The sequence below is a fragment of the Tetrao urogallus genome (genome assembly GCF_951394365.1).
Source record: "Tetrao urogallus genome assembly, chromosome: 1".
Classification (NCBI taxonomy): Eukaryota; Metazoa; Chordata; class Aves; order Galliformes; family Phasianidae; genus Tetrao; species Tetrao urogallus.
In genome coordinates this window covers 30,145,805-30,171,050 of record NC_136813.1, presented here as the reverse complement: position 1 = coordinate 30,171,050, position 25,246 = coordinate 30,145,805, and the positions used below count along the sequence as shown (strand labels likewise).

Sequence of the window (25,246 nt, the reverse complement as noted above, 5' to 3'; positions counted from 1 at the left end):
GTAAGCAAGAAGTCATTTACAGCCCTAATCCACATAGGATTTATCCTTTAAATTATCTCATATTGTACAACTCTCATATTTATGGATAACCAGTAAATAATTTCAAATCTGAGAATCTATCACCATCATTTACCATGATTTCAAGAAAATATATTTTGAAGGTTGGTAGTGCTGAAAAAGAGATTAATTGTACTTCTTCTTTTCTTATTTTAAAAATAGTAAATTATTTCTTTAATGTAGAGAATAAAACATTTAGGCTTTCTTTCCTCTCCTGTTCCCTTTCTACTTTCCACCCACAAATTACTCATAGGATGGTGCTATCATTAACCTCTATCATACTAACAACTGAAAACTGCTTTAGATAAAACATTTAAATTCATACTACATCAGAGAAACTGACCCACTCTATTTATTTAGGCATCTAACTTGTATATAAATCAAAACAGACATTCTAAACAAAGTGTATATTTTACCTGTGGACATGTCTTTGATATCTTACAAATAAATTTTTCCTAACCTAAGTCACTCTACAGTTTTACTTAATGTGTTGGGAAATACTGATGACAGGAGTGTTTAGATCATTATTTTAATTCTGATCAGAAGTGATCTTCTGAACCAAATCTCCCAGTTGTCTCCATTTACTGTGCTTGGGTTTAAATACACAGAGCAGTACTAACATAAATGAACTAGACTCTTTTTCAATGACATTAGATCAAAGGACTCATTTCGAAAATACATCTAACGTGCTACAGTGGTTAGGCAAGAGCAATATCTAGAGAAGTGCTTGTGAAACTACAGTCTACCTGCACTGAATGAATTTCACTTCTCATCATTATACTAAACATAATAAATTGTCTCCCTAATAGAGTCCAAATAAAAGGGTAAAACCCTATGGTACTTGTAATAGAGGGAGCAATCTTGGATTTGGGAAAAGATAACATTTTCAGTAATAACAAAATCAGGAGTGTTTTACGAAATCTTCTAACCATCAGAAACATACCAGTCATTCTGTATGCCACATATTGAGTTTTCATCATTTAAACCATGATTGTCTTCAAAGCAGTTGTAAACAGGAATGAGGTGGTGTGTGACTGTAACTTGCCTGATCAAGATAAAAAGCACTGCCATCTCGGATCTCTCGTCGCTGTTTGAGGTCTGTCTCAGTGGTGTCCCTTGACAGAGCAATATATTCAACCTCTCTCTTTGTCAGTTCCTGTGGACAACAAACTGAGGTTATTACAAAAATAAAACCACAACTCCAGTAAGAGAACTTTTAACAATAAGTCCAATGGTATAATTGTATAAAAGAGCTCCAGACAAAGCACAGTGATCTGAAATAACTTTCAGATCTAATATATCTTATTTTTAAAACGTTTACAGTGTGTTCTCCCTCGAACAAAATGGTTTGAATTTCTGCTCAATAAAGTTTTATTTTCCCCGAATCTATTCTAAAAACATAATAACCAGCAATATAGATGTTCAACTCAGCATCCATAAAGTCTTCTTTATGGCTAATTTTCTGGTTCTGGACACCAAGAAACAATCAACATCCACAAATCATGGATAGAAATCCAACTTTTCCATAAATTATTTGAAAGCTTCAATTCTGTCACTGCTCAGTAACACTGTGTGACACAGCTGCGATTATTACCTGCACATACTTTGTGAATATACTGATGAACTATATTTTTCTCACCACCTCTGCCCTTAATAACACAAGTTGCAGTTTACTTCTGTAAAATTATATACTACTTCAAAAAGAAAAATCTTTAGGTTTGTTTTTTTTTTTTTTAATTTAAAAAAAAATAATCAGGAGTTCTACTTAGAAATTTCCATCTTAAAGCAAAAAAAGAAAACCAAAACAAAAAATAAATGTACTTATACCTGATGCTACTTCTTTATCTGAGATACTACGCATTCTGCAAGGAAACGATTGATGCTGACCTACCCCTAGCCCTTATCACTCATGGAAAGTTATGAGATCTCTCTTTAGAGACTTTAGATGTTTGGCAAAATAAAAAATTAATAAATGAAACAAAGTTATTAAAAAAAAGAAAAAAAAAACACCAACAAAACATGAGATGTACTTCCTCTACATCTTTTCTATATCTAGCTAGCTTAAAAAGCCACTAGTTTCTCTATGATGCATGTAGGTATAATCTTGTTTTAGTATGACTAATAGGAAAAAGAACAAAAGGAAGAATACAGGAGAGTTTTCTATAATAATTAGCCTTGTGTAGTAGTAACAGCAGACAGAAGTTCTCCAGGTGACACTGTTTCAATAAAGGGACCCCAGCAGGTAGCAGCTCACATGCAAAGATCAGTCCTCACACAATTGTCCTATACAGCATTGAAACAATAAGCAGCAATCTTTCTAATAAAGCTCAGGTGTATATACACGGTGGTGTAAACAAGGATACAGCCTATGTCCCATGCCTTGCTATCAGGTGTCTCCTCTTTTTAAGTTATACCAAACTCTCCTCATCTCTTCTAAGGAATGCACTGAGCTATCAAGTAGCATATCTGGTCTATTAGAGCATGAAATCTTTTTTCTCCTTTCCAAAATTCAAAATCATACAGCTTTCCTCTGAGAGCTTTACCTCTGAGAGCCAGTCTTTGAATTCCTTTCTTTTGATTTGAAAAGAAATGGCTGATCTTCATGACAACTGTTACACATCTCCATTCGTGATCCTTCTGCACAACCAGATCTTGGGTAGAATTCATGGCAGACAAAACCCTATGCACATTTCCTTTTGGAGCAGCCACCCATCCCCCATCCTGATCATTTAAAAACACAAATGCCTTTAATGTAAAATCTTGCACACAGTGCTGCCATGGTTCATGCAGATGGATGTAGGCAAGTTCTTCCCACATTCTAAGTGTGGATCACACGCACATCTCCACTTTCTGATCACTCATGATAACTGTTCCCAAACGTTATTTAGAACACTTCTTTCCCAAATCCTTTACTTCATATCTTTTTCTATAAAAAGAAGCAAAAACGATTTGTTGTCTGTAACAGTAGGCAGATATCTTAATCTTCCAACATACATAATGCCTAGAACAAACTGTTTCTCCATTTGTGATAGCATATGGTAACATAGTCTTCCAACTTTCTTTTTCCCTGGAGTTTAGGCAGAAGAACGTATTAAAATGCCTGCACTCTTTATTCATCTAAAACAAACTGAAGTGTGGAAAGAACCTTTACGGAAAAACTTATTTACCTCCTCAAGTTGCTTGCTGTGAAATTTCACAGTAATACTTTCCTCAGTTTGGCTAGTAGAGGAATATCTAACTGATGGCTAACTAATGTCTCTTTCTCCAAGAACTTAAATCAACATACATACCAGATACTGCATGGCAATAGACCGTCGCAAGGGCCCAGGAGGTCCGATAAGAAAGACATCCTGGCCGAGAAGATCTTTCTGCATTATCCATCTTAAATGCTGTACTACAGACTGCGCCAAAGAATCTGTCACTTTGAAAGAAAAATAAAGACAAGAACACAATAAGTCTAAAAAGTGTTAGAGACAGCTGGTCATCCATGCATTTTTTTGTTCTTTTCTCAAAAACTAAAACAAAGACATAAAGATGTGTTATCCTAAAGCCAGATAACAGAATTCTCTGCATTCTACACAATTTCTCTTAGGCTACTTACTTTATACAGTAGTTTATATCTTACCCACTGCCTTTCCCTCTTTGAAAATTGCTCTTTTAAAACAAGTAAAACAAAATAAAAACAGAAAAAAAGTTGATGATCTTAATTTCACACTGAGCTCATTAATGAAAAGACTTCTCAGCATCAGTTTGATATAAGAAAGACAAGCTGATTATCATTTGTAAAAGACTCATCCAGCCTACATCCCAATTCTTCTGTAAATCATGAACTTTACATAAACACTCTGCTTGCATCGCCATAAGTAGATTCATTTTCAGAATATATTTTATTTGGTACTTTCTTAAAAGCCAACTACAGTCCTGCTTATGTTTTCACACAGTAGCATGCACTAACTATCACAGAAAAGCAAGACTCATAGTAACACTACATGACTTATCAATACCATGTAGCTTCCAAAATCATAATGAAAACCAAATCAAAGCAGATCCACATATCCCTGTAAAGAATGCCATTGATTGTATTTAATATTTACCACATTCATTCAACTGCTGGCAGTACTGGAGAGCATGGTGTGCTCTGAGAGGGGGGCACTGTTCCTGCTGCCATACATCACCCACACCCCATACCTTCATGTAGCCCTCAGCACAGCACAGTCCTTCCTCAGATATGGGCAAAAAGCATTAACTAGCATATGAGGAAAGCAAGAGCACAAGCAAGTCAGGAGGGAGGTTTATTTATGCATGTGTGTATATGGCTGCTTTCAGAATAATGTGACAAGACCAATGAGAGGGTTTGAAGCAAGGGCCTCGAGGGAGGTGCCTGCAATGCTGGAGATGCATCCAAAATGCAGTAAGAAAGGAGTGTGAGAAGACAAAATCCTCACATTATTAATTGTTTATTTACCTTTTTTTTAGCATGTTTACTGGACTCAATTAGAAACCAAAATTTTAAGAAACAAGTCCTGTTTCTACTTTAGCTTTCCTGAGGCTGAAATAAGGAGAGTTCAAGGAAAGCAATCAAATTCAAGGAAAGCCCTCAATTCTCAGGGCTTCCAATTTGCCTTTGTGTATCAGAAAGACAATTCCCTTTTGTAAAACAATAGAAACAGCAGAAAATGATCCTGCGAGATTCCAGTAAGATGGTATTAGGGTGACTAAGGAAAAAATTAAAATTTTAAGTGAAGACTTAGATCTATCACTAAAGAAAACAATCAGAAATCTCCCATTTCCAGTGAAATCTGCTATAACCTCACCACCAATATCAGCAAGAGTAACATACACACATAAATAATCACAGAATGGCCTGGGTTGAAAACTCCCCAGGGTTTGACCCCCCAGGCTGCCCACAGCCACATCCAGCCTGGCCTTGAGTGCCTCCAGGGATGGGGCATCCACAACCTCCTCAGGCAGCCTGTTCCGGTGTTTCACCACCCTGTGTGTGAAAAGCTTACTCCTAAAGCAAGCAGCCTGCAGCACCCAGTATTCCCAGGAGGTCTCTCATCCAAGTATCCATGTACTAACCAGGCCCAACCCTGCTTAGTTTCTGAGATCAGATGAGCTTGGGCATTCCCAGAGTGGTGTGGTCGTGAATTAAACAAGTAACCTTTGTGTTAGGATCATCAGATTAACTGTAAACAAACATCTCAGGATTTGGTACTGTTTTTAAACAGCTGTCATTAATGTTCCTGGGATTACTGCATATACTGCTCTCTCAAGTGTTGGTGTGGTAAGATCATATGAATGAAGGCATACATTCCTCTTTACTGCAATACTGTTTTTATCCAAAAGCAATGCACATCACACGTACCACACACCACAGGCAAATGCAAATTGGTCCTTCACAGAGAACGTATTCATTTCTATGAGACTTTCAAGAGAAAACAAAATTCACATTAGATATAATTCTCATGAAATAAGGGCTAATGAAGCACACCAGACCCTAGCTGTCCAAATTCTGCTGCTTTAAAAGTATGCTAATTTGAAAAGCATCACACAGTGTTTTATGAAAGGTACCACTAAAATTCCAAGATACAGACAAAGATACAGACACATTCATTACAACTTCCACCTGTTGTATGAATGCACTGTGTGCATCATTAGTGCATTTCTTTAGCAACTGCTACCAAAAATAAAATAAAATAAAATAAAGGAAAAAAGGTACATTCCCTAAATTGGAGAAATAACCTTGCAAATCTTGCTGGAACACTGAATTCTTTTCACATCAAAAGTCACACATTTGAAGCATTGACACAGCATGACTGCAGGCGCCTCTGGTGTATTTCACTTAACATGTGCAGCTATCTTTTTTATTTTTAGGATGGCCTCAAGAAAAAAGAAAACAAAACCTCAGGTCAGACTTAAAAGCAGCACCATAAATAGAAACAGGATTTTAGAATGTTCAGTAGCATCTGTAAGACAAACTGTCATTTAAATGGGAACATGAGCATTTGAAATCTAACAGTCTTTGGAACATGACCGCCTCCCCCTCCCATGCAAACCTTAAGGCATTTCAGGATGCTTATGTTCCTCTAATTTCCTAACTTTGCTTTTGGAGAAAGGGTCACAAAAAGACACCGTTTCATACTGATTTGAAGTTACTAGAAAGTGGTTTCATTGCTTCATCATTCAAATAACTCTTCCCACATAAAGGTTACAGCTGGAGCAATTATAATGCATTTTTAAGTCACAGCCACCACACTCACCATCTGCAAACTCACTCAAAGGAAGCCCGTTATAAATAATGCTGAGAATTCAAAGAAAGTGTTCCCTTAGGTGAACAGTCATGACAACAGCTTCCACTTTTCAGTTCCTTCTATTTTAACGTGTAATACTTGTACATCTCTCCATATAGTAACCCTACTTCAGTTTCCTTCTAAAAATCAGAAAAATATGAAATTTTCTATGCATATGAAGTCTACATTGAACAAACTGCTCCCACAGCACATTATACTTTTCAAAAGAAACTTCAGATGCAGTATATTATATTGGATATTATTTCTATATATTAAGACTACTTTTACTGCGGTATCTGCACAGCAAACTTCTTGTGTCTACCAAAACTTGAAAAAAAAATTCTCACTATTCAAGTATTATATATTGACTTGACTCCAAGAGGCACATAATCATTTTCTGTGACATTTAGAAGACAAGGCAAATTAGCTGCAAAAGCATCAGCATGTATAATGCAGCAGTTTTTATTAATTATCCCATGAGTCAGATAACACCTAATGCAAACTGGGTTTACACAAGCTGTTCAGTGGCACTCTGCTGATTCGCACTAGTTGAGTAGCTGGCCCAATATTCTTAATCTGCAGGGTGGTGCATTGGAAGCCTCCGCTGTGTATTCTCAAAGACACCATCTGGCACATGCAGAAGAGTAGCCAGTGCTACAGTTTGCTGTTCCTGTTTATTGATGACAGCCAGAGAAAGAAATTGCCTTAGACCTCTTTTGAATATGTTGCAAGTGGTAAAACACCTAGCAGATCTTTGCAAACGTTTTGTAAAGTGAGCAATTAAAGCAGAATGGAGAAATCCTCCAAAGAAGAAAACACTGTAGACCAATTCTGAAGCAAATGCAGCAGCCACTGCTGTCTGATCCACAAATCAGCTTTTGATAAAACAAGATTGAAATGGATATGCTAGCCTCTGAAATTTTCCAGTTCACTCATATTTGAATTCGTGGCATATGCTACACTCATGAAGAAGTAACATTCAGTGGATAGCAGACTTGCTGTTGGCAAGTTGTAGCCCATCTACAGAAGAAATCCCATAAATGACAGATACCTCTTCCCACTGTTCAGATGCAAACAGACAAATAAATCAATTCCCAAGAATATCTAATCCAGATGTGATATAAAATATATCACAGCTCAAGTCTCTGTATAACTCTGGTTTGGTCAATCAAACAAAAACCAGCAGGCACTTAAAATCATAGAGTTAGGTTGCAAAGACCTCTAAGGTCATCTAGTCCAACTGCCAACCCACCACTTCCATGCCCACTAAACCACTTACCACTTAGAGGATACCACTGTGTGTCATTCAAACAAAATGAAAAAGACTACTGCATACTCACACCTTTGTTACAGCACTTGTTTAGAGTTCGAGAACGACTCCTTTTTTTCCAGGTGAGGCAAAAATCTGTGAGGGAAAAATGATCTCCCTTTTGTATAGTTACCAAGGGCTCCTTCAGCTTTACATACCATTTGCTGCACAGCCAGTGTAGGGGTGGCAACTCTATAACAGGAAGGAGGGCACAAAGAGAGAGGCCTTTGTCTACAGACACAAACATATCTTTAAAAAATGTTCAAAACAACTGAGCTCACCAGGACACATTTCACAGCTTTTGTGCGTTAGGGGGAAGGCAGGACATCTGAGCTGAAGAGGAAGGCCCTTACATGCAGCCTGCTTTCAGCTGCTTTCATCTAGCATTTTACAAGGAAGAAACTGTTGCTCTTCCAATTTTACACTGATGCACGGAACCCAAAGAGTTTTCAAAGACTCACAATGTGGTTGCATCACAGTCAGTTTTCATTGGAACGCTATTTTTCCTCATAAACTTTTCATGGAAACAGCCTTCATTCCAGCAGTTTTTGTTCTTGCAGCGGTAGGGCAACAATTAGTGAATCTTTGCAGGGGCTTAAAAAGGGGGAAGTTACCTCCTTGGATTAGACTGTAAATCTATTTATCATTAATTCCTCCAAGCCAACTGCTTCACAGGAAGGGATAAGATGTACACAGATAGATCACTGACTCCATTTGAATATAAATGAGAACATAAAGTAATCATGTCAAATCAAACAGCTTTTTGGAAGGAACACTGAATGGGATTCAAGAGACTAAGATTCTCTTGTTAACCTACAAATATGGAGTAAATGAAACTGTTATTAGCTGGATGTGTAACTCATAAGAAAATATATAGCCAGAGCAGTCAGATCAGCGTCCGACTGGTGGGCCATATTGTTCCTGCTTTTGAGCACAAGAGCTCCATCCAGTACAAACACATTCATGAGATTCAAGAAATGACCAAGAAGAATGATCAAAAATCTAGAAGACATGGAAAAAGATACTGGAATTCAGACTAGAGAAAAAATGAATTACAGAATCATAAAATCACAGAATCACCAAGGTTGGAAAAGACTTTTAAGATCATCCAGTCCAACCATCCACCTACCACCAATATTTCCTACTAAAACATGTCCCTCAGTACAACATCTAAACATTTCTTGAACACCTCCAGAGGCAGTGACTCCACCACCACCCTGGCCAGTTTGCTCCAGCATCTAATCACTCTCTCAGAGGAAAAGTGTTTCCTAACATCCAACCTGAAATTCCCCTGGCACAACTTGAGACCATTCTCTCTAATCCTATTGCTAGTCACATGGGAAAAGAAGCCAAGCCTCACTTCACCACAGCCTCCTTTCAGGTAACTGACAAGAGATAAGGTCATCCCTGAGCCTTAAAATCTTGTTAAATCTTAACAACTGTATTTCCAATATGCAAGACATAATTACAGTTAAAAAAGAAAACCAAACCAATTTGTACATCATGGTTATTATGAATCAGAAATATATCCGTACAGATCTAAATGTGGCAAAGCTTTTTCCCCCCCCAAACAAAATAATCATTAACTATTGGAAGAGATTGGGTCTGGAATCTACATCACTGACACATTTAAAGAATACAGAGGGTAAATATCTACCTTTATCTATAGTTAGGATTCAGCTGACTTTGCTATGAAGCACCAGGGACAGTCTTCAGCACCCAGACTCTTCCTGAAGATTTCTATGACAGTGTGCCACCCTCTGCTCCAGCCTTGGTATAAACAAAATAATGGGGATAATGATGTAAAATGCTGAGAGCCTTACAGACAAAGAAACAGCACTGAAAATTCTTGGTTAGGAGATAATAGCCAAGCAACATTACAGCTGCAAGACTACAAGAAAACTAAGTACTGAAATAATCACAAACTCTGACAGGAGACATCTTTATGCTAGGAGAAAAAGAAATGTATGACAAAAACCTTTGTTAACATGAAATTACAGTCATCTTGCAATCCAACCTGTCTCAGTAGTGTGTTGCATTCAGTTAACTTGCGGATTTGATGTAAACTAAAAAGAAGCAACACACGTTCCAGCGCAAATCTGAACGCTCTTTGAGCAAGAACTGAATGCACACACTTGTTCTCCTCTTCTGCAAATGGTGCATACCATTCCAGGACAAGAACACAGAGGCATCTTACTGTTAAGGCAATACTGATTAATAAGAAAAAGAAGCTGCTGACACCACTGATCCCACTACACAAAAATAGCTCTGATTTCCCCAACATTAGAAGAATTCCCCTTCAACAACATAATTTCATTTAGTGCTTCATTTAGTTTTCCTTCTCTATTTCATTCTCATATGTCTCAACTGGTCTAACTAACAACTTATATGACTTAACAGAGACACACTGAACCCCAGAGGTATATATGCATTTCACTTCTGAGGGGAGGGTGGCATAAAACCACAAACTGTTTGAAACTAACTTTTCCAAACGCAACAGTTACCTGTAATAGGAATACAGGCAAATTCCCAAATGCATTTGCACCTTCACACAGCAGCACCTACGTGGCATTACCACTGAACATCACATTTCCTGCCTTAATGAGGATTCTCTGTCATTATATAAAGCCTACATCAGGAAATTTTTGGTCAAGATTAATAAACACGAAGTAACACAAAAAGCCACACAAAGTTTCAAAGAATAATTACAGAGAAGATCACACTTTTCAGGCATGGTGGGATTTTAAAAATGTAGGTTTTGTTTTTGCTGATAAAAGAACAAGCAGTGCAAAACTAAGTGCCTGCCTTCTAGAACGTGTCAGACAGAAACCCCATTAACAAAATTCCCTTGCGTATGACTCATTTTTACTTGTCACTTAGAAAAATTTAAAACAATTCAGATTTTATGTACCTTTAATTATCATCTTCCAAGAAAAAGCCATTTGCCAACAACAGCAAAACAGTATTTTATATTAGCACACAAAATGGAGTGCTACATAGCGAGGTTGCAACGTACCTAGCAAAAAGCCAAAAAGCCAAACATCAAATCAGAAGGTAACCAGCAGCACATATCCTGTGTGTTTCAGCAAAATGTAATGACATTCAAAGAAAGACTTGAAATTTGATCAGTTTAATGTAGTAATAGAAAGAATGAAGTTACCTTAAACTTATCAATTAAAGATAAAATGACAAAGCCAAGATTTTGTAGGTACTTAATACGTTTACATTCTTTATTGTGTTACAATTTTTCCTCAAGGTTCCTAAGGCTATTTTTAAGCCTAGAATAATAATGTAGAGTTGAGAATAAGTTGTAACTTCCTTAAAATTTTCTGTATATTATAGATATGCACTTCCAATGTTACTGTATTTTACCATGGTTATTATCTGGCAGAATAACAAGAGCATTCTATCCTACACAGATGGTAAGCTAGAAAACTGCATTATTTGCAGTGCTAGTAAATGAACTGCCACTGCTTTAATTCCCTCCTCTTAGCTCTTACTCCACTGCAAACATCACGATGGCGACGTGACTCCAGACCTTTTCTAACCCAGTGAACTGGGTGATCAAACTATTTCTAGTCTTAGCTTAAAGTAAATGTGGTGAGAAACTCGAACAATTCAAATGCAGAATCAGTCCCTATAGCAAAATTTTAAAAGATATGGCATCTAAGCTTACAGATAAATGTAAGCATGCAACTACATTCATATATTTTACACCAAATATCTACAGCACAATCTTTTATATCGCAAAACAAAAACTCTCTTAGGGACAAATACACTCAGTAAGTGATGCCCGTACTCTACAAATGCCTCACAACAAAGGTATAATTGACATGGAGCCAATATAATCAACTTAATTTCAATAAGGGAATATAACCTTGTTCTCCGTGGTGATATAACCACAGAACTTAAAAATCATGGCATAAAAATTTCCTACATTAGAACTATATGAAAAAATACGTATTTAAGTAATAGAGATTTTCTGCTATAAGCACATGAATATTCTACCTTATTTAATTATAATTAATTTACTATTTAGATTCACAAGCAAAATCATGTACCTTAAATAACCCTTCTGTTCAATAAATGAATACTAATGAACAGCAGTATCTCAAGCATGCCAGTTATGATCATTCAAAAAGAGAAGCAACTAATAAGATATAATAATATGTAATTATTAGCAATGTAATAATTGTTAGTAAATTTTACTTTTGGTTGTAGAATCAGATTCTAGCTAAGATCCCACAGCTCTGTACAGTTCCACTGTAATACCTGCTTTCACTAGTTTTCAGCTTCTTCTTCCTTTAAAATCACTAACTAAAACAACATTCTTCTTTGATTTTATCAAGCATTTTCATACTCTCTCGCCTCTCATCAGTCCAAAGACCTGAAAGACATTCTGTTGTTGCAACAGAGTTAACATAAATGTTGCTGAAAAGTGCTTATGTACCAAAACTTGCAATAGTGTCTGCCACAGTTAGGAGAAGTGGAAGGTATGGAGGCATTGTTAAAATTAATGCTTTTGGTACAGCACAGAAAACAAGAAAATAAACCCATCTACAAGAAACTTCAATAAGTGAAACTGATCGCATTAGTCATGGATACAGATAACTAATGTATCTCATGATCAAATGAGAAAGTATAGGAAAAAGTGAAACACAAAAATCTATCCTCTAAGAAGCTACGTAAAGAAATAACACAGAGCAGCATTTCTCAACTGCCTGGCTGCGTTCCCAGAGAGCTCACAAGGTGTGGGAAGCGCTGTTACACTCAGAAACGGGAATCCTTTCTCAACGGGCAACCCCATAACAGCAAGGATTGACACGTGGCATAAGATAGCTTTGGTAACTTCCATCACCTTGAAGAAAGGTGTCACAGTGTCATGCTTAATGGGGCACAGGAACTAAGCAGTCCATAATCCAGATGCCGAGCATCAGCCTGGCATACCAACCTGCTGGCAGACCTCAAAACTAATCACTGGCCGAAAGCAGATAAAATCTCCCTTTTTCTGTTCCTGCTACATTTCTTGAAGGACAAGCAGATCAATACATGTTAATTTTTTATGCATCTAATGTTTATATTAAATGCAAAGGAGTTGCAGAAATGTTTTATATCACAGAAGAAAGGCTGCATTTCAAAAAAGAGGAGAGTTAAGAAACTTAGCTAAATATGGCAACTCTAACAGAGGTCTACTATCCCACAGTTACTAAAAATAAGGAAGGCCTGACAAACCCAAGTACTATTATCTAAGAATGCTACAATATAAACCTTCACACAGCAGTTTCTGCCTTCTCCAATACTGTATGCCTGTAACACACTTAGTGAACATCTCTCACAGCAGTTATCTGCCATTCTGCCAGCTATGTGGCCAGTCTACTGTCAGCCAGTGGCAAGTCTACTCTTGGTATTATCGACACCACCTCTGTAAACCAAAAAGAACCACAGAACCGTAGAAAGATTAAGGTTGGAAAAGACCTCCAAGATCACCTAGTCCAACCATCGGATCGTGACCACCATTCCCACTAAACCATGTCCCTCAGTGCTGTATCTACATGCTTCTTAAAAACTTCCAGGGATGGTGACTTCATCACCTTCCTGAGCAGGCAATCTTCAGCACTCTCTGGGCCTGGGCCTCCAGACAGTTTTCTACCCAGGTAAGAGTACAGTTGTCCAAGCCATGAGCTGCCAGCTTCTCCAGGGGAATAGTATGGGAGACAGAGTCAAAGGCTTTACTGAAGTCTATGTAGACAATCATAGAAGATCAGGTTGGCTAAGCAGGATCTGCCTTTCATGAACTCATGCTGGCTGGGCCTCATCTCCTGGCTGCACATGCCATGTGATTGCACTCAAGATGATCTGCTCCATGACTGTCCCCAATACCGAGATCGGGGTGACAGGTCTGTAGTTCCTCCAATTCTCTTTCTGATCCCTCCAGTCTCAAAATAACCTCTCATCCCACCCAAATAAATCTGCAGTTTTCTTGGTGTCTTCTTCAAAAATGTCATGGAAAGCAAATTCACTGGAAGTGAATGGCTACACTCATATTCCAGCTGTAGGACCTTGCAAGTCTAGGGAGGACAGTGACTGGGAGTTCTCAATGCATGGCCATGTCTAAGCATAGCCTAAGGACTACATAGCCTTTTAGAACAGCATGTGTGTTTGGTTTTAATCTGAAATTTTGTCTGTGTGGAAAAATCAGGTGGTTTTTGTTGTTGTTTTCTTTGTTTGTTTGTTTTTAAGTTTTGGATATCCAGTAGCCTTTACGGCTATGTGGAAGCACTGAACAAGTAGCAAGTGACCATTCTAGATCCACAGGAAAGAATTGGCCTGAACTGCCCTAGGAAACGCCACAACAAAACTGTGATTTCCTTGCTGATCCAAAAGGAAAAGTTGGGAAGCACGTAGCCTCAATAAAAAGGAGGAAATGCAGGAAATACGGGTGGCTACAAATGTGTGGCATTTTTAATAAGGTACCAAAACGTAATGTGAACTAATTGCATATATACATATGCACACTGTTAATCTGCAGAGTTGCCAGTGACTTTGCTAAGTATTTGATAGTACTTTTAATCATTGTGCAATTGATTTCTCATTAACTTGATGAATTTTGAAAGTCTGCTTACAACAATAATATGATAACCTAGAAATAGTAAATAGCACAGTAGGAAAACCTCACACATTCGCCATATAGTAGAAAACTTCTACGACATACTGCAACTGAATGATAAACAGGTACAGCTCTGTGATCAAACAATTTGAGCTTCATGAAAAGTAATTAATGAAGCAGTCAAAATATGTAAACATACATGAATCCCTGTACCTTCCCATATATTATAGTGACAAGATACGGTCAAAGTTAGGACATTCCAGTATAATCTGCTGAACCTGAGGTATCTTAAAGAGCTCAGTAAAGAGAGCCTTTCCTAGTGTACATTATTTTTCAAACCACATTTCTTAAATAATTTCAGTAAAATCAGTAGAGCGACTAGAGGAAGTAAAGTTTTTAGAACAAAACCTCAATGTCACTTCACAAGGAAAGCAGATTCTTACTGTAGTTCTGTGGAACAAGTTCTGGGTTCTTCGGTGTTTTGAGTTTAAAAGACACATCTCCAATAGTGACAGTATCACCTGAAAAAAAGAGAAAAGAGTCTTTTAGTTCCTGTATACTTTTGCTGTGTAGAATATGTTCATATTAAGTTTACATCACAGGCCTGCAGTGGTAATTGAGAGCCATTAGTTTACCAGTCAGGCTCTGATTCTTTTCAATAGGTCAGGTATCAGCTAAATTTATATCCAATAAATATTCCTCATCTTCTTCCTTCCACAGCTAACTTTGTTGGGAGCTATGGAAGTCAAGCTCACTATAGAACCCTGTTCCAGATACATTGCTTGTTTCTTCAAATGAAATCCTTAGCTTGTTTGTCTGCAGAAACAGCAGTAAGAAATACTTGTAGGTAGACCATGCAGGAAGGGCCACATCACTCCCATTTATAGGGATAACGACTTCCTCATTTTCAGGTAGCCTGAAATGGAGTCTCTTGGAGGTACAAAACTTTATACTCATGCCAATGCTCTCTACCTGCACTCCCCAGCTTGCAGCTGAAGAATTTGCTACCTTTTCAAGGTTAGAGAAGTCTTGCACATTTCTTGCTCTGGATTTCAATAAAACTAAAGCACCTGGCATGTAATTTACTACTTAATTCCTAGGACCTGTCTTGTCTGTCCTTCTGCACTGGCAAGCTTGAGTTAAATTGCAGGGCATGCCCTGTGTACTTTCTCACTGAAATCAGAACTGAAATCTAGCTTGAGCCAGGAAATGGGTAAGCCAAAACCTGTGAGGCCAAGAGAACAAGCTGCAGACTGCTAACAAACTCAAAGGGGAATTTTTCCTGTGACCATGCTAACACAAATTCAGAAGTATAAAGACCACAAAGCTAAGTAAAATGTTGTTTTTGCCATTATAGTTGGTGAAGATCACATCAGCTTCGCTGCCTAACAGTGTGTAGATGGAGAGGAGTGCAATGACTGCCCCATGGTGCAGCAGTCCGATTACACCACCTTTCCATGAACTGGGGCCAACCATTTTAGAACCATTTATGCTTGTGTTTGTTTGAGAAATGAGATACAGAAAAGACGCAGCTCATGAACGAGATCTAACTCCAAAAACTGTTTTATTGGTTTGCCTGACAGCAACCAGGGGATGCGTAAGGAATAAATGAGTTCAGAAGGCTGATGTTGGAATTGGAAAGGGGAATGCTGAAGAGGAAGTTTGTCCAAACTGACAAAGGCAATCAAAATGGCTCCCACACATACAGCAGCTCTCCTTTTGTATTTTGCACTCCAATGTGACCCATTACCGGCACACCCAGATGTAACTGCAGATCTCACAGCACTGAGAATTCACAAATTCTGATGTTATTCAAATGAACCATAGGAAATGTTACACATTTAGAACTGGATTCACAGCAGCCAGTGAGGAATCACCTACAGCAACAACCAGGAGGCAATGATGAAAGGATTACAGATCATTTCCTTTCAAATTGAAATGCTTACCAATGCCCTGAGCCTGGGATTTCCAGCCTCACATATATGCCCACTCTTGGGCCTTCATGTTCCTCCTGAAGCACAAATAATCACCCCAAAACATTTTTCCTTAAAATATCAGCAGATGACATATGATGATGGTTGCTCTTACATTTTATGCAACAATACAGCACTTAAATGACTTTCCAGAAAGTGGGAGACAACAGCAGTACTGCTATTTAGAAGGTGGCCAAGGGTTCATTCCTGGTCCTGAGCCCAAGTGTCACCAAGCAGCTCCCACTCTCCCTGCCTAGAGCTGAGCACCCTTCTCTTCCAGACTCATGCAGGAACCAGGAAGCGCAATGGTCCAAAACACCAGGGGCTAAGCTAACTATTAAGCAGCAGTCCAAGGCTTCAGAACATTTCCTGGCTCTCCTTGAACTGCAGGACTGGTATTTGCACTCTGCAAATCAGAGTACTATGCCCTCTTCAGCGTGACGTGTTCAGTCACTCCAAAAGACCAGCAACAGGTCAGGGGTGTTGTGCCTGTTGTGAGAACTGCTACGTATTTTTAAAGAGCTGACAAATGAAAAACAACCACTTACAGAAGTAAGACACTGCAGGCTTTGAAGCTCCCAGGATTTTTCTGTCTTCTCTAAGATTAAAACTAGAAAAACTGTTTTACTGCACAGCCGTTGTCTCCTGTTCCCTTTCCTCTGCAGTAGCTCCAACCACTCCTTCTCACTGGGAAACAGCTAAAGGGTTTACCAAAATGCCTCCAAGTTTACGAAAACATCCTGCAGGCCCACTGCTTCCTGCAAAAATTGACACCTCTCTCATTAGCTCAGCTAGGAAGAATTTGATCATTCTAAAAAGAGCAGGTTGCCTGATATATCCTTAGGAAACCACTGCCAGGGTTTTTTTCTTCTTCTCACCGTTCATCAGCCAACATGCAAAGAGACAGGAGTACATGACTAATGAGCTTCTAGCTGAAATCACCTCAGCTCAAGTTGTAAATACTCTTCCATACATATACAGTCTTCCAAAACATAGTAGGGACAAGATGCCAGATGCTGAGACAACAAAGTGTCAGACTTCTTTAGCACGCTGGAATGATGATATCATCTACATAAGAATGCTTTAATTACCAGTTTTATTGGCACTGAAAACCTCAGTTGATTTTCCAGAATCTAAAATTAAGAATAAATAAATAAATAGATAAATAAAAAGTAAGTTAATTTGCTCTAGGTAAAAAACAGAGAATGCATCTCTTCTGGCAGAATTTACTTCAGACCCTAAGATGCTAACACCTGATCTTACCATTTCCAAAAATTCAACAAGTATTCCAGCCATAAATGGACCCTGCAAAGTAAGGTAGGAGGGAACTATATGAAAGCAGTGGAGAGAGCTAAGCACACCAAATCCCTAACGCAAGCTAAATACATTTGTCTTTTAGGTTTTGTCTCTGCCTGGAGACAAACATTGCCTCAAACTCCCATCTGTCCACAAAGCAAAAATATTAGCCATGTTTAACAGAAGTACAAGCAATATCAAACCAAAACAGCACTGTCTGTTTTCCTAGCTAAATGAGCACAAGAGGGATTAGTACGTTAATCTTATCACACACTTCCACCTGGGCTATATTTTCTTGTCTAATTCGTTTCTCCTACATTCATTTAAAATCTCATGTTTGGTTATGCCATTTCTACTGCATTTCCAAACTCTGTGAGCAGAGTTGTCAGCCCAGATAGGCTCTCTCCAACATTACACCAGCTGGCAAGGAACTGACAACAGCCTGCCTGGTAGAAATGTGGTGTTAAATCAGCTGGGCTTGTCATTTGAGAACATGAATCTCAAACAATTTTTCTCCATTGCAAATTATAGAATACTCTATAAATACTTCAGTTCACAAGCTACTGCTGTACTACCATGCACAAAAGCTACAGAGGTGAAGAGGTGGAGATGTGCCCTGGTTTCTTATCTCTCACATAGAAACTAGCAATCTTAGCTGTCACGGTCTTCAGGGAAAACAGTCAGTGCCTGATGTACAAAGAGATATGCCAGCTAACATAAAGCAGTTGCCAAATAAGCCAGAATCTAAAGGTAAGTGGGACATCCCATTCAAGGACTGGTCAGTATACAGTGGCAGCAGGCAGAGCCCCATGTGATACGGGTCAGAAATTCAGGGCACATAAATACAGTGACCCAATAATAGGAACTGCAAGAGACTCTCCGAAAAAGAGTTATGAAAACAGCCTCAATACATGCAGTGAACTCTTCCTAGAACATACTGCTTGGACAGATCTGACTTGCTGTGAGACAGGAGTTAACATGCATATCCAGCTAGCCAGTAACCACAGTGCACTGATTATGATGTATCTTTTCTCCAGAGCCACACTGTAGATAATAATATATACATCTGCTTTTTCCCATAAAAAAAACACAAGAGCTCTTCAGGTGAGCAGGCCTATGTCTTCCACAGTCTACTGAGGGCTTCTGAAGGGAAGGGTAGCAGTTCTTGCTCCAAGCCCTGCCATGCAGCTGAAGGCTGGCCAAGCACTTTGGTAGAGCACCACTGACAAATGCCCTGTGCTTTTTATCCTCCCTGGCTCCTCCTATTGACTGCAGCCAGGCACAGAAAAGCAGAATCACAAAATCGTTGAACACCCCATATTGGAAAGGATCCGAAAAGATCATTGAGTCCAACTCTTGGCTTCACTCAAAATTCTTTATCTGAGAGCACTGCCCAGATGCTCCTTGAACGCCAGCAGCTCGGGGCCATGCCCACTGCTCTGGGCAGGCTGCTCCATGCCCACCACCCTATAGTAAAGAACCTTTCTTTAAAGCCCAACCTGACCCTCCCCTGACACAGCTCCATGCTGTTCCCTCAGGCCCTGTTGCTGTCACAGAGAGCAGAGGTTAGCGTTGCCCCTCTGCTCCCTGTAAGGAGCTGCAGCTGCCATCAGGCCTCCCCTCAGCCTCCTCCACACTGAATAAACCAAGAACATCCACATCTCCTCATATATCCTGCGTTGTAGACCCTTCACTATACTTGTTGCCCTCATTCAGATAATAACAGTTTTATGTCCTTCTTATGTTGTGGCACCCAGATGCACCCGGTGCTGCAGGTGATGCCGCACAGCACAGAGCAGAACAGACAATCCCTCCCCTCACCCTATGGCAATGCTGGACCTGCTGCACCTCAGGGCACGGTTGGCCCTTTTGGCTTCCAAGGCCAAAGTTCTGGTCAAAAAACACTTAAATGCTAACACTAGCTTCAACTAGTATCAACTATCCTTCTTCTCCTCTCCTCCTCCCAAGACAAGGAACTTTCTCTACTTGTATTGTCTTTTTCTATGTGGTGAGAAGAAAAATATATTGTTGTTTAATTGAAATTATTTACAGCGACACTGGCCATATTTGAAGAGAGACTGATTACATCTCAATTACTATTTAATAATAAGAAAGAAAATAATAAATAGCCCTTTCAAATCACAGAATCACAGAAGCAACGAGGTTGGAAAAGGCCTACAAGATCATCCAGTCCAACCATCCACCCATCACCAACAGTTCTCACTAAACCACGTCCCTCAACACAACATCCAAACGTTCCTTGAACACCCCCAGGGTCGGTGACTCCACCACCTCCCTGGGCAGCCCATTCCAGTGCCTGACCACTCTTCCAGAGAAGTAGTATTTCCTAACGTCCAGCCTAAATCTCCCCTGGCACAGCTTGAAGCCATTCCCTCTGGTCCTATCACCAGTAACAGGAGAGAAGAGGCCGACCCCCAGCTCACTACAACCTCCCTTCAGGCAGTTATAGAGAGCAATGAGTCTCCCCCGAGCCTCCTCCTCTCCAGGCTGAACATTCCCAGCTCCTTCAGCCGCTCCTCATAAGCCCTGTGCTCCAGACCCCTCACCAGCTTTGCTGCCCTTCTTTGAACCCGCTCCAGGGCCTCAATGTCTTTCCTGCAGTGAGGGGCCCAAAACTGGACACAGTACTTGAGGTGCGGCCTCACCAGAGCTGAGTACAGGGGAAATATATTAATGTATTAAATAAAGAAACTCACAGCAAATGAGAACACCCTACATAGTTGTATACATGTATTTAGACTTTGGATAAGAATTCTGCACAAAACAGTTCCAACCTCTTGGGAAAACCTTTCTGTAATCAAGGTTTTTACAAGATTCTACAACAAAGCTTGAGGAATGCTGAGCTTTTAGACAGCTAAGATGATTGCCATTTGGCCTCTTTAGTCCTGAACATATGTGAGATTACCACAGTCCAACAGCAGTCTTAACGTATTACACATTCACTTGTATGCAGACCATCCATCTGGACTCAAAAGCCAAAAACAGCAAAAGCACATTAAAACCGTGAAGGTGCTAAGCTCCACTAACATTAATTTTTGTGGGATTAGATCACATCTGCTAGAATGAAACAGTTTGATTTCTAAATTATATTCAACTGCGTATTTCCAGGTTTTAATTTCAATACATTATGAAGGAAAAAAAGAAAAAAAAAAGAAAAGAAAAAGGCTTTCATTTGACATTTATCCAGCACCTGAGCACACGGGTGGCCCATCCTCGAAGTGCCAACTTTTTTCTTTATGAAACAGAAATTAAGCTTTCAAATTCTTTTTCCTCAACTTCTGTGAATACATTATTCAGTCTTTAAAACGCCTAATGCCACAATGCTCTCACATACCTGAAATACAAATTTCAGAATATATCTTAGTAACTTGCTTACTGTATCAGAAAAATGCTAACCTAAATGCTAAAATCAATTACCAAACAATCTTTGAAATACTGGCTGGAAGGCACTCTGAATATAATCTTCTCCAGCTTCCTGCTCAACTTCAGCTTATAACCAAGGCTAGATCACATTATCCAAGGCCCTGTCTTGGTCTCAGAAACCTTCAAGGATGGAGATTCCAAAGTCTCTCCACTTAGCCTCTTGTCCTGCTGCACTACTCTGCTAGCAAAAAGGTTTGTTCTGCTGTTCACCTTGAACCTTATAAGACTCAATTTGTAAGCACTGCCTCTTGCTATATTATTTGCCACTATTAGGTAGTTAGACTTCATCTTTGTAACCCTAACTGCAAGTTGCAAGCAGACTTCTCCTCTTTTCCTCTCCCTTCCTTGCAAGACTATCAAACCTAGCTCCCTCAACTTCTACTCACCATCTGGTGCTCTAGGTCCCTAATAGTTTTGATAGCCCTGAAGCAGACTTCAGTTTCTCAGTATTGCCCTAGAAAGGGAACTCACAACTGGACACAGCATTCCAGGTGGAACCTCAGTAGAGCATTCTAGAGATGAGCCCACCCTTGCTCCTCCTGATCTAGCCAAGCCTGTAGTTTGCTTTATGCTATGAGGGTAATGTTGGCTCACATTCAACCGCACATCCACCACAACCCTTCAATCTTTTCAGCAAAGCTGCTCCTCAGCCAATCCCTTCCCAGCCTGTAGTGCTATAACACAGTAAAACTGAAGTAGAACTGGCAGAACTTCACACTACTCCTTGAACTTTTGGAGGTTTCTCTGGTCCCAAACCTCAAGTTTAAGGCCTTTCCGGACTTAAGACCTGCAGTTTACAGAGCACAGTGGTTTCATCCCTACATAGCACATGGTACTTCCTACAGTCCTTTTCTGTTGCCTGTCCTTATTTCATTTCTGTATACTCCTTTTTCGTGTTTTAGTTCATTGTGAGGTTTTCCGCTTGACCAAACAGACTTCTTACTGAAACACCAAATAAGTGTTTCCTATTTGGGATATATCCTACACCACGGGATTATTTGTTTGTGAGCTGCCTTTAAGTTTTCTTTAAAAATGGTCCCCCTCTCCTTGGCATTTGGCTGTTATCAAAGGATTTTACCTGCAGGTCTCCTGAAAAAGCAGAAGTCTGCACTCTCCAAGCCCAGAATCTGAATTCTGCTGCTCACCTTCCCCAGCCTTGCTCCAGCTTCTGAGCTCAGTCATTTTACAGCCCCAGAGATACAGGCCACCATCTATAACCAAATCGGTCAGTTCTCCTCTACTTGTGAGCAGCAGACAAAATGTTACCCTTGGCTAGGCTCTCTGGCATATATACTGCAAAACTGTTACCAGCACTGTCTAGAAATCACTAAAAACTCATGCAAATACCAGACTGCCCTCCCAGCAGATGTCTGGATGGTTGAAATCCCCCACTAGTGTGAGGGCCCAGGAATGGGAAGCTTCTGCTAGCTCTCTGAACACCAGCTCACAACATTTTAAAACCGTACGAAGATTCTTAAAGTACAATTTGCTCAGTTCAGAAAAGCCAGGCTATCAAACTAATCTAAACAGAGCACAGATATCAAGTAAAATGTCAATAATGTGTTTCAATTAAAAAGAAACTATGACTTAAAATAAATAGTGAGTTGTTTTGAAAAGTTCTTAGATACTGAGAAGATAATAACGCAGATGAAACAGCCTTCAAAATTCACTGTGGCATTTCCTGTGCAACCATTCTGAGTTTGTTAAGCAGGTTTGACTTCGGCCTCATCAATTACAATGGGCATCAACAGGTGCCTTGACTGTAACAGTTGCTAAACAGGAAAGCTTAAATTTTGAACGCCTGCCAAACAGAAAAACTTGGAAGCTATTTACTGACATTTACTCATGGGAGCAACTGTGAAACCCTACTGAAGACCACAAATACTCAGAAACTTATCTGCCTGGCAGCTCATCCCCTTCTTCCAGCCGTATCTGTGAGTCTAATAAAAGACATCGGGTTTTCTGCCACCTTCCTTTCTTAAATGTTAGAATAATTTTACATAACTCGGGCATAACTCCATACACTTCCAGGGACAGTTGGCTTTAAAAGTTCCCATCTACTTTTTCTGCCTTCTCAGCTGCACTGATGCAACAAGCATAAGGCCTTGCAGTAAATTAGATCACTGGAGTAATTGCAGCCATCACAAAGTCCATAAATACAATTAAGGATGCAACCAACAACAGCATGAACATTGTCTTTCAGATTTCTCTCAAACTTTACCACTGAATAGCTCTAGCAGTTCTTTTGTGGCCTTCTGTGCACCAGCAAGACAAATCTGCTTTATAAAGGCAGAGTTAAAATTGCTGAGCATGACTCTTTCACATAAAACAGGACAAAACAGACAACAGTTCCTCCCTTACGCTTAAAAACTACCATCACAGAGAGTAAATCAGATCTGGCAGGGATGTCAGATCCAAATTACTGCACACTCTACAATTTGCTCTTTGCCTGACTGTTAACAGCTTCCAGCCCTTACAGAAATAGTTTCCTTTTCAGTAGCAAAGAGACATGCAACATCAAGTCTTGCTATTAGTGCAGCCCCACAGAAATATCAGAAATCCATTTTGCATACATAAGTTCAGATCAGCTCTTCAGATCTCAGTAATCCGAGAGGAGCAGCAGGGCCTGTAAGACGACAGGCAAGCATATTTAAAATAAGATTTAAAAAATAAAAATTAAGAAAAAAAAAACCAGAAAATTAAGAATAAATAGGATCAGCACCTGAGAGAGCAAATAATCCTATTATCATCCATTTTCCTGTCTCTAACAGCTATGAGATTGTCTGGAGTTTTGAAGCAAGAGATTTAAATCTTCCTACCAAAACTACCACCACTATTAAATGTAACGGGGAATATTTTCCTTATTCATACAGCATGCTCACATCCAGTTATATCCCATAACACTGAATTTTAGGAAGTGCTTTCAGTAATTCTGCTATTGACGCACTTCCATTTCACTGAACTTCTTGCTCACCAAGTCAGTCACCACAACTGACCTATCATCATCAGGCACTTGTTTCACAAACTGGTTACTTTGTTCCTTTTCATTCCTGTTTTTAAAAAGAAATAACCCCAGCTTTCTTTCTGTATTTTTTAAAAGTTAAATACTTTCTATTCAAGAATTCTTTCAAGAACTTCACAGTTATCTATTCTTCAAAGGCTCCTCGTGAAGGAAGCAAATACATATACCAGACACGAACAAAGTCAAACAACAGAAATGGAGGTAAATGGCATTGAAGGGGCCTTCAGAAAGCACCCCTCACCAGAACCCCTTGGCAGCATTCTGTTTCCTTAATTCACAGCCGCTCATTGTAGGCTTTATATTTAGCAGTTTGATGCTTCTGGCTTTCGTCCCGAGAAGTGCCCGCTACCATGGGCATATGTCACCACTTTTGAGCGGCAGTTCTGCTCTGCTCAGGCCCAAAGGGCATCAGAGGACACTCCAGGGCAGCCCGGGTCATCTTCCCAGCACACACACTGCTCAAGGTCAGCTGCACGCTCACTGCCACCGCTGATGGGAATCCCTTTTTGAACCACCTGCCTCGGCAGCCCTGACACCAGCCACAAAGCACAGAAACGGCGGCTCTGCAAGAACTAACTTGACTGAGGAGAGCGATGCTCACAAGCAGGGGCTGAGTCTCTGCGGGCGAGACGTTTTGGAAGAGAACACCGAGCCAAGACACTGCCCTTCATCTCATACGGCACCCAGTAACGTAAGGGCAAGCAGGGCCCATACCGCAGCCGGGACAGCCGCGGGCCCAAAGGGCTACCGGCAGCCTCCGTGGCTCCCCGCTGCTCGGGGCTGAGCACCGCAGCGCCGCTCCCTGAGCGCACGCACGGAGGAACTCGGCGGCACCGCGCCCGGCACGGGGGAGAAGGCCGAGGGGAGCCGGGGACGGGTGTCGGCGGGGTGGTTACCTGAGCCGTGCAGCGCCCGCACCTCCAGGCGGCCGGGCCGAGCCGCGGCCGCCCCGCCGGCCAGCACCTGCCGCAGGAGCAGGCGGACCCTGCGCGCAGCAGGAGCCCCGGCCCCGCCGCCCAGGCACAGAACCCGCGACTGCATGGCCGCGGGCAGCGCCGGGCCGAGGCGGGGAAGGGAAGCGCCGCCGTACAAAGTCCCACCGGAAACTGCAGCCGGGCCGGGCGGCGGCCGGGGCGGGCAGAGCCTGCGGGGATCTGAGCGGCTGGGGGGCTGCGCCATCACCGTCCTTCCACTCCTCGCAGCACGGCTGAAGCTGGCATGGACCTCTGGGTCCCTCTGCTCCAG

General features: G+C 40.4%; 1 protein-coding gene across 1 annotated transcript in view; it reads right to left on the bottom strand.

Moving 5' to 3' along the window:
• The window catches only part of VWA8 (von Willebrand factor A domain containing 8), a gene marked incomplete at both ends in the record, with an annotated part of 114,822 nt that extends 89,780 nt beyond the window's left edge, over nt 1–25,042 (bottom strand). Inside the window, 4 exons of the mRNA XM_079535851.1 lie at nt 1,103–1,213; nt 3,348–3,478; nt 14,710–14,787; nt 24,877–25,042. Coding sequence (XP_079391977.1) covers nt 1,103–1,213; nt 3,348–3,478; nt 14,710–14,787; nt 24,877–25,042 — 486 coding nt within the window. The remainder of the gene's footprint in view (nt 1–1,102; nt 1,214–3,347; nt 3,479–14,709; nt 14,788–24,876) is intronic.
• Nucleotides 25,043–25,246: the final 204 nt, after the last annotated feature.